Source organism: Acanthopagrus latus, chromosome 19, assembly GCF_904848185.1.
Source record: "Acanthopagrus latus isolate v.2019 chromosome 19, fAcaLat1.1, whole genome shotgun sequence".
NCBI lineage: Eukaryota > Metazoa > Chordata > Actinopteri > Spariformes > Sparidae > Acanthopagrus > Acanthopagrus latus.
This window is the reverse complement of record NC_051057.1, coordinates 15739745-15755905: the sequence shown is the minus strand read 5'-3', so window position 1 is coordinate 15755905 and position 16161 is coordinate 15739745. Positions and strand designations below refer to the sequence as shown.

The window sequence follows — 16161 nt, the reverse complement described above, 5'->3', positions numbered from 1 at the left end:
GCGAAACGTGAATATGAGCGAGTGTGTTCGTGCAGCAGAAGATTTGGATCAGTTCATTTCGGGGACTTAACGTGAAAACAAAAGGACTCAGAGCGAAGCACCTGCCTCACCTGAGCTGTCGGAACAGGAAGCACGAGGAGCCGGATGGGTTTTTAAATTCCAGCGTCTTTTGTTTATGCGTAAACTCACACCTGATATTGTAGCGCAGGCCTTTTTTTGTGTTGTATATGACTGGAGGGATTAGCTGGTCCCAGATCACATTTGACTGGTGAATGCTTTATAGAACAGGCTGTGCAAAATCCCCTTTTTGCTGGCATTTGTTATTCATTGCAGAGTTAAATCTTATATATATATATATATATATATATATATATATATATATATATATATATATATATATATATATATATATATATATATATATATATATATATATTTACATGTTTTGGTGTGCAAATGATTCATCCTTACCAAAGTTTTGGAGCCGGTTGAGTCAGCCGTACGCCAGGAAATACTGTTACTAATTCATCTTCCTGCAAACCACAGATACCATTTTTGTGGTGTTCATAACTGGCTGTGTTTCAGGGGAAGTCAGACCATCTACATCCACGGTCATGGCGACCAAAGCAGGTATTTGAGTCTTGCTCTGAAATCTCACAGGTGAGTTGTTGTAGCCTCATCAGCAGTCGACGGTCAAAATGAGTTACTCGGCCGTGAATTCGGAAATAAACTCTGACTTGCAACTCCTCTCTCTCCAGCTCTGACTCACGTTTCCACCATCGTCTTCCTGCAACAACTCGCCAATGACGAGATTTCAGAGCGAGACTTCTCCGTGAGCGAGACAAGGATCTTAACAGTTGTCAGACACTTTGATCAACTTTGTCAGCTGTGGTTGCCGCAAGGATTACGTTGTGGTAATTATTACTGTTGTGGCAATCTACTGGACTGATTCCAAAACTCTTGGTAAATATGAATCATTAAAAGCTGGAACTTGCCTCTGATAAGTTGTATAAATGGATGAACAACTGCAGCTTCTTTTCCAGGAGGTCAGAGGTCACACAGTCCAATTAGTCAGAGGGGATTTTTTACAACTTAACAACCAAATTATCTCTCAGTAATGACTTATAATGGGTCTCTGTGGTATCTGTAAATTATTTATTGAACATAAGTAAGGCTAATTAGTAACAACCTCCAAACGCTTTATATCAGTGACACAGTAAGAAGTGGTACCAATTCACCGTCTCATAGAAATATTTTACTTAAAAAGAAAGTTGGGGTTTTTTTCCTACATTATTTTTATTTCACTGCCACCTTGAAAAGGCACAAGCGCACACCAAAGAGACATCAGCTAAATGGAACGGAAAAGGGGACGACTGAATGAGCAGCGTTTTATTTTCAGCAGGAACGTGACACAGCGTGCGGAATTAAATTCAAATATTTACCTGCTGCTCCGCACTTCCATTATAAAAGTGTGGTCGCTCTCCCCTGCAGGGATGTGTGGGTCAAGGAGAGACCGAGCGAGCGGACGCGCCGAGCTGACGCTGATGTCTTCGAGGCCATCGGGCGGCTCGAGGATCTGGGCAGCGGCGAAGGGGAGATCTGTCTGACTTTGGTGTGAATAAAACATGCCGTGGCATGTTGGTAGCGACGATCGAGGAGGCCCCCTGCATTATTCATGCAGAGTAGCAGGCGTGGGTGAGGGTTGGCGGTGGTGGTGGTGGTGGTTCTTGTAAAAGAGGAAAAGGAGGAGAGAAAGCAGGGGAGGGGGGGCGTGATACGCTCTGAAGGTGTAAGGGTGTTGCCAGGCTGTAAAGACCAGAGGTCGTCCACCCTGCAGCTTGGCTCAGTTGGTTACCATCACACTGAGGCTGCTCGCACACACTGACAGAGATCTCCCTCTGAAATAGTCACGCTGGAAATTTATTGGTTTGACAGATTAGAAGAGGAGACGACCAACCCGGGCTTGTAACAATGTCAAATGCATTACATTTACGAAACGTGAGCTAAAAGAAACAGCATCATCAGGAGCCGGCAGATTAATAGATTCAGCCTCATTTAAACAGAACGCCAATACATGGTCTTCAAACAGCGGCGCTCTGAGGAGCGATGAGCACAGGATGCTGGTGTCTGCAGCAGCCGTGGAGAGATACTCCTCGGCCCCGCTAACCCCAGAGACGGGGCTCTCCCACAAGAGCTGAATAAGTGTTTTCCCTCTGCAGAGGAAATGTGTTCCAGTCAGCAGCTCCTCTTCCAGTCAGGGAGAGGCTGACAGACAGAGCTGCGAGCCAAAGCTGATGCTACTGCACCACCTGCAGGCTCAGATCAACCGTGTGTGTGTGTGTGTGTTACGCGTTGGGGTGTGAGTATGTTAAAATGATCTTGACATTGGGAAGTTGTTTTTTTTTCTGCCAAGTACATCTTTATTTTATCAGTCAAAGAGAGATAAGGCCAACTAGGAACGAAAAGGAAAACAACCTTGGTTCTTTTATTCGGTAACAGCTGCAGACGGTGTGAATTATTGTGAAAAGTGACGCTGTTAAATCTCAGTTAAAAAAAAAAAAAAAAAAAGAAGGAATGAAGACTTGTTTAGTGCCTTTTTTTAGTGCGGATATTGCAGAGAAGACTGCAGCTGTAGTCATTCATTTCTCATGTGACACGCCCTGCAGAGTAATAGGTCAGTGATGCTGGAGAAGGGCGTGCACTGCAAAGGAAACGCATCCTCACACAGGAGATACTTCTGCAACTCAAACTTCAACCTCTCTTGATGCTCTGGGGGAGATATGCTTATCTCCTTTTCACACAAACCAGCCAGGAAAATAAAATGACCCTGCCTTTTGGAAAACGAGTGCATTGATAATTAATAACCCCCATGTGCAAAAAAAAAAAAATCTGCTCACCTCAAAGTTTTTTATTTAAGCCGGTCATCTCTGACAGCGCCCTTTCTAGTAATGTAAGATAATCCTGAAGCATGGCACGAAGGCTAGAGGTGGAGAGGAACAGCGTATCCGCTGCCAACAGGGCTTGATTACAGTAATGTGAACGCTCAGTAGCAGCTGGTGCTTATCGGCTCTGGCTAAAGTCAGCAGCAGCAGCACTGCGCCGGCTGACACACCCCTCCCTTCTCCCAACACACACACACACACACACACACACATGCAGCCTGGTTTTTTAATTCAATATAAATACACTCCATCAGCCCATGGAGGGGAAACATAGTGGAGCCAAAACCATTGCTGCTGCCTAAAAAAAAGAGTCAAGTGATTCATATTCTAGGATTTCTGAAGATGTAATCAGTGACATTTACAAATCAACACATCTGATTTTCACTTTTAATTCTATCCTGGCCCGTCGTCGTCATACAGGAGAAGATGGGCGATATATTAAAGAGAGGAAACGCACATGAATCCAGTTAATTTGTTGTTCCTCTGTAAGAAGTTTGAAAGATGCTTCTTTGATTGACGGGTCATCTGCGTAAAAACAGCAACAATAATCAACCTGACTACAGAGGACGACGTAATGATGTTTTCTTTTCCCTGTCAACAGAACAGTTTGTTTCAGGATCTCAACATAAATAATATTTTCTGTGATCTCGATGCAGAGAGCTGTCAAAACTCGTGTTTGTGTGATCATGGAATATTTATTTTGTTGTCAGCTCAGCATAACATCAAAACAGTTCTGAAATCATGTGAGCTTGTTATCTTTAAAGTAAAATATGTAAGAGTTCTGCGTTAAAGTGTCTCAGATTGAGTTGTGCACTCGTGTTCTCCCAAAAGTTTCCAACAATGTTCAAACCCAGAGAAATCCACAAGTTTCCTCATGGTTAACGGTGAGTTTTCTTTGTTCGCCTCCCGCTGTAACATCTGAGAGAGCCAGAGAGTGAGGAAGGAATTCAGCAAAGGGGAGTAAACATAACATAAATACGATGTTAAAACATCACATCATCCGTGAACATTTGAGTCTGAGTCACGTCTGATAGATTTCCAAGTCAGATTAGATTAATGTATTTGAGTCGTAAACTAGCGAGTGACTGCAGCAGTCGAGGGTGTTTGTGTCTTTGCAACCAGGTCAACTCTCACTAAACTCACCAGAGACTCTGGTTCTCTCTCTGTGTTTCCCCCTCTCCTCTCTGTAACATCAGGATCATTCAGTAAATTCATTTCTCTGCCAGCTCCACTCAACATTAGAAAAATCCAACGTCCGCCAGCAGAGGTCACCACTGTGGATCGCTGCTGCAGTCAGGTTGATAAATAGGAGTGAGGAGGAAAAAACACTTGTCAATCCTGAAAGTTAAAAAGTATTTTAATCTCAAAGCTCTCCAATGTGATTCTGTCTTTTGTTTTGTTTTGTTTTGTCTTGATTGATCACCCTAATGGCAGAAATTGCATATAGTGCTTTTAAAGGATGAGTTTGATATTTTCAAAAATATCAGTTTTCTTGGTGAGAGAAAGACGAGAAGATTGTTTGAAAGTGGAGGCAGGGTGCAGTTAGCTAAGCTAATCGGCCACAGACCCGATGAGTGAAACAGGGGTCACAAAGATTTCCACACTTTCGCACCGAAGACTTCCTGTTTCCAAGAATAAAAAAACGAAACTGTTTCATCATTTGGCCTGAACAGGACGACCACTGTAACACTGCACCTTGCTAAGACCACACCAGCAGATTTCACACACCGCCAGGCCTCTCCTTCTGAATGTTGTGGCGTTGAGTCGGATATTACTCAGTGACAGGATGGCTGGAGACAAACCTCGACTGTGGAGACTGTGACCACAGTTGCACAGTCATCAGGACTCAGAGTCATGATTTATGGTCCTACACAGAGACAGAAAACGGTCGACTCCCTTCAGGACCTCCGTCGGAGGAAATTGCAATAGGCAGGTCGTATAAAAACTGCAAGTGGAAGTGAATGTGGGCACGACAGTTTTGTGTACACAGTCAGAAAAATCTTGATGTCCGAGTCAGGCATTCATCTGAACCAAGTTTTGAGGTTATTCTTAGTTCGTAATCAGAACACTTTCATTGTTATTGGCCTGTCAAAACGTGTGAATGGCCAGACGATGCTACATTTACTGTTTCACTTTGGTAGGAACAGAATACGTAAGGCGATGTTATGTATAAAAAAAAGTTACTGTTACTCTGATAAAGTTACAGAAAAAAAAACATTTTAAAAAAAGATGATGTATTAGTCTGTAACCATGTCAACACATCAGGAAACTCACACAACATCACTCTTAATAAAACCAAATACACTCGTTATTTAGATGAAATAAGAAAAAATAAGAAAGGAATCAAGTTACATATGTAGATTATATTATAAACAGGTTATTAGTAACTGTATTGCAGTACATTTTAAAATGATACGATTGTAACATTCTGGAAAAAACACCCGTTAAAATGTTTAAAGGGCCTGATAAAGAATGCTCTCTAATAGATAGTTCTCATTATTACTAACAATAATTTATCAGCTCGGAAAATCTGTCATGACTTGTAAATAATATTTCAGAACTGCTTTTAAAGCTTTGTAAAAAACGGCTCCATTGATAGTCGATAAATTATTGCTTAATAGATTGTAATAAATAAATAGCTTGGAAGATATTACTTTCTAACACTGTGTATATGTTTTTAAAAAGTCGCCTCCAACATTATTTATAGTAATAATTAAATTATTTATAGTTTTATTTATAATGTTTATTAAGACTTAATCAGCCAGTGGTTTGTCAGGAAAATCTATTGGACTTGTAAATAACCAGAAGACATTTCAGAACCACTTTTTAATGAGCCGCAAGTAACTAACTTTATCGTCTATTGATAGATATTATAATAATTGTTCTACTTACATTTGTGAATGATGAAATGTAGTTATTCTATTTTCTAATAAGCTTCTGAAACCTCTAAAAACACACTTTAAGAAGTTTGTTCAGTGGTTAATTATTTATTAATGCTTTAGAAACTTTGTAATAAATTGGGGAAGATCTTTCAAAATGTTCAAAATACAAGATACTATTGTTCCACCCACTCATACGTTTTTCTAACAGTATACATTTGTGTACATGTTTGTATTTGGGGTTTTAAAACGTTGTATTCAGCTGGTGTTTATCTTCTGTAACTTGGTTTATATCCTTCATTCTCTGTATAAGTCAAATGTAAATGGATTGAAAAGCATCAACATCAGCTACAGTTTATAAAGCCTTTGTAAACATAATCAGAAAGTGGTGTCAGTATTTCCAAGGAGTACGAAAGTTTATTGTGGTGAGTGGTTTGACACAATGATTGTAAACATGTTCTCCTCATTTTCTTTATCCAGAACTTTGATGAGAAAAAAAAAATCAGAAAATGCATGTTTGGACATTTGTTTAAGATTATTTTATATTAAATGTTAAACGTATGTATTTTTGATTTAAAGTTACAGCAGAGACCGTATCATAAAAATGAACGTGACTAAAGTAAGATTCACGATTAAGAAGACTTAAGAGGAGCAGAGGTTGCTGTCATCTTTGGCCCAAATCCTCGGTGGCGTGCCACAACCTCCTGACAAGCTGTTGCTTGCAGTTTGGCCGAGTGTGAATGGCTGGTGCGGTGACCTGCAGAGGGGGGTCAGCGGGGTTCAACAAGCTCAACTTGATTTCTGCTGTCAACAAGGAACTGACAGCTACTGAAGACGCACCTCACACTCGCAGCGTCTTCTGAAGAAGGTGTGAAGCACGAACATGTGTGTGAGATGTAAACAATCCACACTGACTGATCGTACCCGGCGCCGTCGCAAGAATTAATGTCGGCAAAGAGCTTTTCTGCGCAACACAGATGTGTTTAAACTTTGCATCTCTTTATATTCCAGCTTTACATTTTCTATTCAACATTAAGACAAAAAAGATCATGTTTTGGCTTAAAATACAAGTTTTGGTCGCCAAAAAATCTCCTGCAGATGATCCGACTTTTATGGATATAAAACCGGTTTTGGTCACCATAAAAACACCTGGAGGTGGTTCAGCTTCTCACGAAAAAAGCTAGTTTTGGTTGCCAATAAAACGACAGGGGTCTTAATTTGTGTGCAAAATTGTGTTTTTTGTGGCCACAGTCGCAGCTGGAGATGTTCCTCAGCTCACATTTAAAGATACGAGGTGGTTTTTTTTTTCCACTTACAATTATTGAAACACAGTCTTGAACTGCAGTCACTGGCTTGGCGGCTTGTTTGTCTGTAACTCCAGCACCATACCCTCCACCTCCACACACACGTGTTTGCAATATGATACATGTTGAAGACATGTCAGTAAGGTACGAAGCTAAAGACAAGTGAAGTCTTGTTTTGTCCTCTGCGTGGCCCGTGATCGGATTATGATGGATCACATTTGTACAGACTGTCCTCCTCTCCGCCTCAGTATAGAAAGCCTGTTTGTCAGCATGTTGGGGGATTTTAGTGGGCAGAAGTTCACTAAAAAGTTAAAAAAAAAAAAAAAAAAAAAAGGACGCTTCTCGGTGTAAAACATCCACGTTCTTTGACAGTACTTTAGAGGAACTTGTGCTCGTGCCCTCTCGCTCGTGTGTGGCAATACTTTCACTGACTCTTAGTTCCTGAGAAAGCACTGACACTTTCCCCCCCCCTCGAGCGAGTCGTCCTATCTGCCCAACGGACAGAGATTACAGCACTCTGAGTTCAGTTTGGCTGGCATGAAACGTGATCCCTCGACGAGCCGTTAATGTTTTGACACGACTGATTAACTAAGACTCCCCCGATTAAAGCAACGTACAGGAGGAAGTGGGATTCTGGGGGGGGCTCTGCATCTGCGAGCAGTGTGTGTGAAAGGGGGGTGGTTGAGAGGAGGGTGGCGGGGTGGTCTCAGAGGATAGCCGTTGTCTTTCTCGGAAAAGTGAACTTGTTCTCACCCAAGAGACAGATGAGCAATGTGTTAGGGCCTTGTGGTTTATGGACAGAACGCAGTTCTCAGGCTGCTGGGGTTTTCACTGGAATTAAAAAGAGAAACTCTGTACTCAGAAGTAACTGACAGTTGTGCCAGTTCACTGTGGCACACACTGGAATAGTCCAAATGTCAAACTGTCAAGAGAACGTGAGAAACAGGCCTCGCCGTCTGAGAGGAGGCAGATTCGTCCTCGAAAAAGCACAAATGTTTCAATTCATTTCTCTCTCCATGTCGCACCTTCGGTCAATATATTGACTTACTTTTTTCTGTCCGAGCCGTGACAACATGAGCCACGTGACAGCTGACCTGATCACGGTCACGAGGTGTTTTCTGCGAGGCGTGGCGAGCATCGTTCACTTCCTCTGCCGCCCGGACGTCCTCATCACGTAGTCACGTTCCTCTGTTAGAGGCGCGTGTGTGGAGGTAACAGCGAGCAGTTGGCTCGAGGAACACGAAGTCCTGACACCTTTTTTCTCTCGAGTGTGAAGATCAGCGCACAAGATCGCCAGAATAAATGATACAGATAACGTGCAAACTTTTTCTGTTGTAAGAAGCGCTGCGTTTATGGTCTGTTTAGGTTTAGGTACAGGTGTGGCTGTAACTCAGGGGAAGGTCGCTGGTTCCATTCCCCTGGTCCACATGTCAAAATGCACATGGGCAAAATAGTGAAGCCCAAACTGTTCCTAATGTTCTTTTCGGCACCTTGCATGGCAGTCTTTGCTATTTTAAAATTGGTGTCATGCTCATAAATGTTGCGGTTGCTTGTCAAACAACAACCAGACATTTTAGTCACTGACTCTGTTTTGTGACTAACTGAGGAATCAGGTACCTCATACACCAAGGCATGGATGGGGATTGAACCCATGATCTTTGGTTTACGAGACCAACGCCTTACCACTTGGCCACCACGCCTGATGGACGCTGTCAGATGGTAGACGATGGATTCTGAGATTCGACCTTCATCCGCTATCACTCAAAGGAAAGATGATCTTGGCAGCTCTCTACTCATTTCACCGTTGTTTCAAAATAAGAGCTCACTGTCGGCCAAGGTAACTTCTTCGAGGATCAACAAATCAATCTACAAAATGTGCTGTGATGATCGAAATTAACAGGATATTTTCAGTTTGATGACAGCAGAGAGTCGGGATTACTTCATCCATGTTTTTCTGGAAAGGCAAAGCAACATTTCTATCTTGAACTAACAGATTCTGAAACAAATGCAGTCACCGATGAGACATTTGAAGACTCAGCGTCAAAGAATGGAGGGGGATTGAACCCACAACCTTCAGCTTTCAAGACCAACACCTTAACACTTGGCCATCATGCCTGACAGCTTAAAGAAAACTAAAGAGATGTCTGGATATCACATCAGATCAGTTTTTATTCTCCAGGTACAAATAATAAGAGACGCAGATTTCTGACAACAAACCTTTATGATATAGCAATGTCATTATGGATTTACTTATTATTTGGTGTATGGAAATTTCACACTGAAGATCTAAATACACAACAAAATAAATTCATACTCTTGAAAAAGAGGGATCTTACAAAAGACAGGCGATTGAAACAACACAGCATATTTAGTTGGAATAAGTTTATTAACTCCAGGTGAATTATTTCATGCAAAAAACGATTAAATCAAAATAAAGTAGTGCTGTTAAATCTGCTTAAACCTTGAAAACTTCGCTCACGGCCCGACTACATTCACTCATGATCAATTATATAACAACTACTGGGAGAAAGTGGGGAAAGAGTGAAGGCCTTGTGGACCATAAATGAGCTTTTCGCAAACACTTAATTTGTTAGAAAAAAAATATGCAAATAGCGTCAAACAAAGTGAAAAAGCCAGACTGTGGCATCATAACAAACCTGTAATGCTTCCAGGTTCACCGATTTAAATGGCGTTCACACAGAAAACAGTGGAATAATCGGCTTCACAAATGGGTCAACAGCGCAGAAAAAGTTAAAAACACGTTTTAAATGCGCTGGATTTGTGCTCAGACGCAGGTAGCAGCACAGAGAGGCGGAGGAGGTGGAGGGGAGCCAGAACAGACTGCATCACGCCTCTCGTCTCTTTCACCTGCATTTAGGCACAAATCACGCATATTAAAGATGTCTTTTCACCTCTCTGCACTGAATGAGACGCTTCACCTCCTGTTCTCTATTGGCGTACTTCATCAAAATACAATGAAATAATCATAACGCCTCAGCCTCCTTCGCTCTAAGCAGAATAAAAAGGCAGGGCCGTCTCACTCTGCAGATAACTCCAGATGAATAATGTAAAGAAGCGCGTTCGTCCCTTTGGGTTTCTGTAATCGAGTCTGGAGGTGTCTAATTACTGCTGGGAAGACACCTGATTGTCCAACTGCCGATACATAATTTACAAGCAAAATAAAAAGCAAAATAAATTATAAAGCGGCTCTCCTCGTTAAGAAACACGACACATTATTTTTTTTTTTTAAAATGGCTCACATGCTTGATTTCAAAGGTGAAACAGGCGCTCCACACGGTCAGAAAGAGCCTGAACATGAGTGGATGTGCTGCACCTTCATCACATCATCATCAGCAGCAGCAGCAGCAGCAGCAGCAGCAGCAGCAGCAGTTTCCATTTCAGTATCCAATATAAATATCAACATGTCATGTGCCTGGAGACATTAAACTATGAGAGATTAAATGATGAAATAAATATACGGATTCAGTCTAAACTAGATGTGAATATAAAGATCACCATCTACGTTTATGCCCCAGTTCATGTCAGTTTAAACACCACAAAGAAACAAACAAACAAACAAGGCTGAAAATTCAGATTAAACCTTCATTCTGATTGTCTAACGTAACTGTTAGAAAAGTTTTTTCCACAAATCACGACATAAAAAAAACACCAGTGAACAGAATCCATTTTGTTTGCCGTCATATTCATTAAAATTGCTCCACTACAAGTAAAAGTCTTACATTCATTTGTTGTTGATTCTGTGTACGCGCAACATTTTATTCTACTTTTATACTCCTGAGTGTTGCATCAAATCTTGTGTAAAATCTAAAATATCTGATATAAAATGTGTTTAAGTGTGAAAAGTCATTTTCTGGCAAAAGTATCAAAAGTACAAGCAGAAGTAAATAGTACATATACATACAACTGATTACTCACCTGGACAATTATTGAATCCCAGATTCAATATTTCCTTTTTTTTAAATGTGGTTGCTAATAAAAATAAATGTAGTCCAGTGGAAATATAAAGTAAAGATGCCAATAAAGTACAGTTATCTCCAAATAGATCTTAAGTAAATGTACTTAGTTACTGTGAATGCAGCATTTTAAGTGCCGGGTAATTTAAGTCTGCAGTGACAAATATCAACAAAAGTCTGCTCAGAATGTAAAATAAGATGCATCTAGTTTTACAAACTGAGCAAACAAACTACATTTCCCCTCTGACGTCACATTACTTTCCTGCACTGTTGATGGTGATGTTTTTCAGAGGTTTTGGGCTCTGAACATCACAGCTTTTTAAATATTTTTCAGGTGTGGTGAATCAGAACACCTCAGTGGGAGACGTTGACTTTAGTAAAAAGGTTCAGTCCTCTGGATGTGTGAGCTGGTGGTGCAGGGATGAGTGAGAGCGTCTGCACCGACGGGTCACGGTGGGAGACCAGAACAAGGTCGCCGCGCCCACCGAGAAGGTCACGGTGACGAGAGCGTGCTGCCGGCTCCACATTTATTCACTTAAAGAAGCTGCAACAGACGATACAGGGCTGCAGCATTTTCCCATTTTTCTTTTCTTTTACCACTCTCTCCCTGAAGGACTTTAAAACCCACCCAAGATTAAACCACTTCATTTCCTCCCGTCTGCCTCCTTCCTTCACTCCCTCCTGCTTCCTTCCTTTCCCATGTCTGTTAGTGCAGTGATGCTGCAGAGGACACACCCATCCACCCTCTGCTGCCTCGCTCTCTCTCTCTTTGACCCTGAGAAGTTCTCCAACGCTCTGCTGATAGTGCTGCAGTGCCCACCCAAGAGTCGCCCCCCCCCCACTCTAAAGCACTGCTGAAAGGAGCAGGAAAAAAGAAAATAATTTTTTTTAAAAAAGGGAAAAGGTTAGTGGGCTGAAAACGAATTGAAAGGATGTTTCTGTTCTGGCCTTTTTAAAAGTAAAAAGAAGAAAAAGCTTTAATATTGGAAGGAAAGAAGGAATAATGGACCCAGGAAAGCTTTTTTCTTTTTTTTTTTTTGTCATGAAAGGGAGATGACCACTTGTCTTTGACATCACACAATTATGTTTCCTTAATGAGCCCATTAACTACAGTGGACAGTGTTCACAAAAGGCAAAGCACATTCAGCAAATATGTAACAGTGACAAATGACTAAAAAAAAAACATTTCTTGTTTTAACTCCAATTTTTAACTCGCAGATCTATCAAACTGGAGCTTATCTGTCGTGTACGTAGTTAACATCTAGTCATTAAAAATACAGCCATTTCATTTTTTTCCAAAAGAAAGAGGGGATTGATCAGCGACCACTCTCATGTGTGCGCGCTAACAATGTAGATACAGAAGCAGCCGGTGAGTTAGTGTCGTTTAGATGGAAAGGTCACAAAACAGCAATCCTGCCACTGTGAGAGGGTGAAAAATGTAATATTCCAGAAGAGTTCACCTTCAAGATTCTCTAAAGCTCATTAATCAATACTTTAATCGTTTCATTTCTACAAAAAAAAATGGGAAAATAATAATAATTGACTTCTTTATGGCAAAGGGACTTAACTCGCAGATTTAGTGGTCAGACAATTGTAACAGAGTGAAAAGTTCAATATTTCCCTTTGAAATTGACAGTACAGTACTTTAGTTAATATAGTCTACTACATTTTTGACTTTTTCAAGGTTTGAGGCTTCTGTCATGCACTTACTGAAGTGCATATGAATGACGTGATGATCAGTTTGCTTAAGGAAGATCAAACAAACTACTCGGTGTCTACAAATCTTTGATTAGACCTGAACAGAACAATTCAAATCAGAAGACTGAATGTTAAATAGCAAAGCTAATGAACTCCATACTTACTGTACAGGCATGAAAATGAATAACATTTTCATCTAACCGGTAAAAAACTGAACAAGTTTTTTTTTTGCTTTGCTGAAAGAAAATAAACCCTCTGTCTCTTTGCATCTGTTTGATCAAGCCACAAGATCTCAAATGTTCTTTCTCACTGTGCGTCTGCTGACGGAGCATCGCGTTTATCTCGTTGTTCACTAAGAAAAATAACCAAACCTTTGCAGTAAAGCTTCCACGCGGACATGACGACACCAGATAAGAGATCAAACCTGACAAGGCGGGTTGTAGAAAACAAGAGTTCTCCTTTTAATGTCTCCAGCCACAACATACTGTCCATTTTACAGTACAGACTCCCAATTGTTTAATTTGATTTTGCACACATCACAGTTTAAAGTTTTCAAATGAAAAATACAACACAACTATGAAAAAAAAGGACATATGCACAAATTAAAACCTATAAAAAATATAAAAACAGTACTCTTAAATCTCATTTCGACAAGTACCATTTCAATAAACAAATCATTTAATAATGCACAATAGAGCAGACAAATTAAACTGAACCATTAGTTTTAAATAGAAGGAAAAGACATCATTTTCATCATGCAGAGGATGTAATATTAAATAACGAATCAAACAAAAATAATATATACTTCTCTATATATCTCTCTTTTAAATTTTTCAAGTCAAAGCACTCCCGTCCCTTATATAGGGAAAAAACAAGACATGTTTAAAAACACCAGAGGATCCACAATGCTTTCATTAGCTGCCATTGTCGCATGGCCTTTTATGGAAAACATTACATCTCAGCAACATCTTTTTGGCACAGAAAAAGACGTTCATAATGGCAGTAGCATTTTGCATTATAAAAGAGGGCGGAGCTGTAGCTCTTTTTCCATTATATATATATAAAAAAAAAAAGCGAAACAAAAAAAAAAAAACAACAACATTCTGTGCACCGACATCAGTCAGGAGAGTGGCGTCTCCCCCCAGCAGGGTGTGAGGCAAGCAGTTGTAGCAGCAGCAGCAGCAGCAGCAGCAGCAGCTCAGCTCTGCAGCATGCTCTTGATAGTCTTGTTGGTTGATTCATCATTCAGATGCTTAGTTGTGTACCTGCAGGTGAGAGAGAACAGACTGCATCACAAACTCCTGCACATCCAGTGAATCAAAGTTTTGTATTTAAAGTCCTACTTAAAGGAACAGTACACCCAAATAAGAATACCGAGTCGTTATATTCTCAGCCTGTTGCCGATGGAAAGTTGGTTGAAGTTTCATAATCTACACAGCTATAGAAATGTGTAATTTCAAAAATTTTTAATCTAAAATGTTACTCAGAAAAGTAACTGCATCCAGCAGATAAACGTGAAAAGCAGAATATTCCACTTCGGAATGACTCTAAACTGGCATTAAAAGAAAATAAAGAAACTCAAAAAGTACTTGAATACAGTGTGTTGTCATCCTCTGTCAGATCAGATTTGTAACTGCAAAAAGAAAATTTGGCAACTTCTGCATGCGAGTGACCTCATGCGCCCGGGTAGTGCCGGGCTGCTTCGGGCCGCCGCACAGAGAAAGAGATACAGATGTGAGGTCACCACAGAAATGGACCCGTCAGCTCCAGCAGCTGCGAGCGTCTAAAGCGGCTAAACTTTGGGAGACTGTAACGAGGACGAGGTGTCAGATGGAATCGGCCTTTCCGTAAAGGCTTCGGCACCCAAGACGAGTGTAGCGCAGAGGGCTCGCAGCAGAGCGAATCCCCGCCGGACTGTGTGAGAGTGAGTCACTGACTGAAATAAAGCGAAGGGTCTGTCTGCTGCCCGCAAACAGGCACAGACATCATTCAACTCACAGCATGAGCAGTCGTCTCGTTTTCAATGCCAGCCACCACTGGGGGATTGAAAAGTATGTTTCCTGCCAGACTGTGGCTATAATCACATTACATGCTGGGCTGTAGAGGGAGGAACACAATTTGACTCCAACATGAGCTCACCTGAGAGCGTTGAGAAGGCCGTCTACACTATTCGGTGGTTGATCTTTGAGGACTTTGATGCAGCCTTTCATCTGCGGAACAAGAAACAGACTGTTAGCATTACCTAGAAGATGTAAGGTGGAATAGTGGAGCAACATGGCTGTACTCACGTCGATTTTGGACGACTTTGCGAAGGCTCCAACAGGATGGACGTAGTCGTACAGGATGATGACTCCGACCATCACCCGCAGGCAGAAAGACACTGTCTCCTCACTGGTGAATCGGCTGCGGTACTCCCTAAAAATGACACGAGGTTGAGATTAGACATGCGAATATCAAAAGAGCGAGAAGTGAAGCCGCTCTAGTTACTCACGGTGTTTCCAACATGACTTTACACACAGTCGCCATTGTGCTTAAGCAGTCTGTCGTGTTCTCGATGGGAAGGTTCTTGTTCTGTGAAAAGACAGAAAAGAAATTAGAGGATGCTCTCACACACGTGTTCATCCATGTCCACTACTTTCTCCCGTCAGCCTCACCTCGGACACAAACTTTGTTGTGCCATCACTTAATGTTTTCAACATGGGCGTGGCGTCGGCGTAGAACAGAGATATCCGATTGGCCAGTTCATTGTTGACTTCATTCTCACCCTCCGCCTGAAAATGAGAAAAAATGACGACATTCTAGGTTTAAAATTCACTTTCTTCCCTGAATGTCTTCAGGGCAAAGGTCAGGGTCGGCCACAGAACAGAGACCCTGGAGCTCACATGGACTCTAATCATAAATGAGTAATATCTGAATTTTAATGGACAAAAGCAGTTGGAGCAGGCGCTGTGAGAAGCGTGGAGGAAGTAAACGCCCACTGATTTTATTCAGTGGTTCATTTACTTATTTCCTCTCTCCACTGTTACTGTATAGACCTATTGTGGAAGTAACCTTGACCAATCCTTAAAGATATGGTTCTGTTGTTCACAACATAAAGAAACTGGGCCTCACAATGTCCAGACCCCGAGACAGATATGGACTGAATTGATCATCAATCAGGCTGTACGTCACTTTTTACATTATGTAGAGATTAGGGCTGCACAATTAATCCAAATATAATCGCAACGTGGCAAAGTGCAAAATCCAAATCACTTTTGGTCGTTTTGATAAATCTTGTTCTCCAGATGTGAGAACACAAGTTCGTTTGGAGAGAAGAAACAAACGTCATGAAAACAGAATAATCGTGCCCACTAATCATGAATCA

The 16161-nt window shown here is 41.2% G+C and overlaps 1 protein-coding gene and 1 non-coding gene across 2 annotated transcripts in view; both read right to left on the bottom strand.

Annotated features, from left to right (window-relative positions):
* Positions 1-8753: 8753 nt before the first annotated feature.
* trnat-cgu lies at positions 8754-8825 on the bottom strand. Its single transcript has one exon. It is a non-coding gene; the product is annotated as a tRNA-Thr (tRNA).
* A 4409-nt stretch (positions 8826-13234) lies between these two features.
* fam49bb (family with sequence similarity 49 member Bb) overlaps positions 13235-16161 on the bottom strand; it is a 36937-nt gene continuing 34010 nt past the window's right edge. Inside the window, exons 8-12 of the mRNA XM_037079940.1 lie at positions 15452-15568; positions 15289-15368; positions 15086-15212; positions 14937-15007; positions 13235-14062 (exon numbers count right to left, since the gene is read on the bottom strand). Of these exons, the coding sequence (XP_036935835.1) occupies positions 13996-14062; positions 14937-15007; positions 15086-15212; positions 15289-15368; positions 15452-15568 (462 nt within the window). The 3' untranslated portion in view covers positions 13235-13995. The remainder of the gene's footprint in view (positions 14063-14936; positions 15008-15085; positions 15213-15288; positions 15369-15451; positions 15569-16161) is intronic.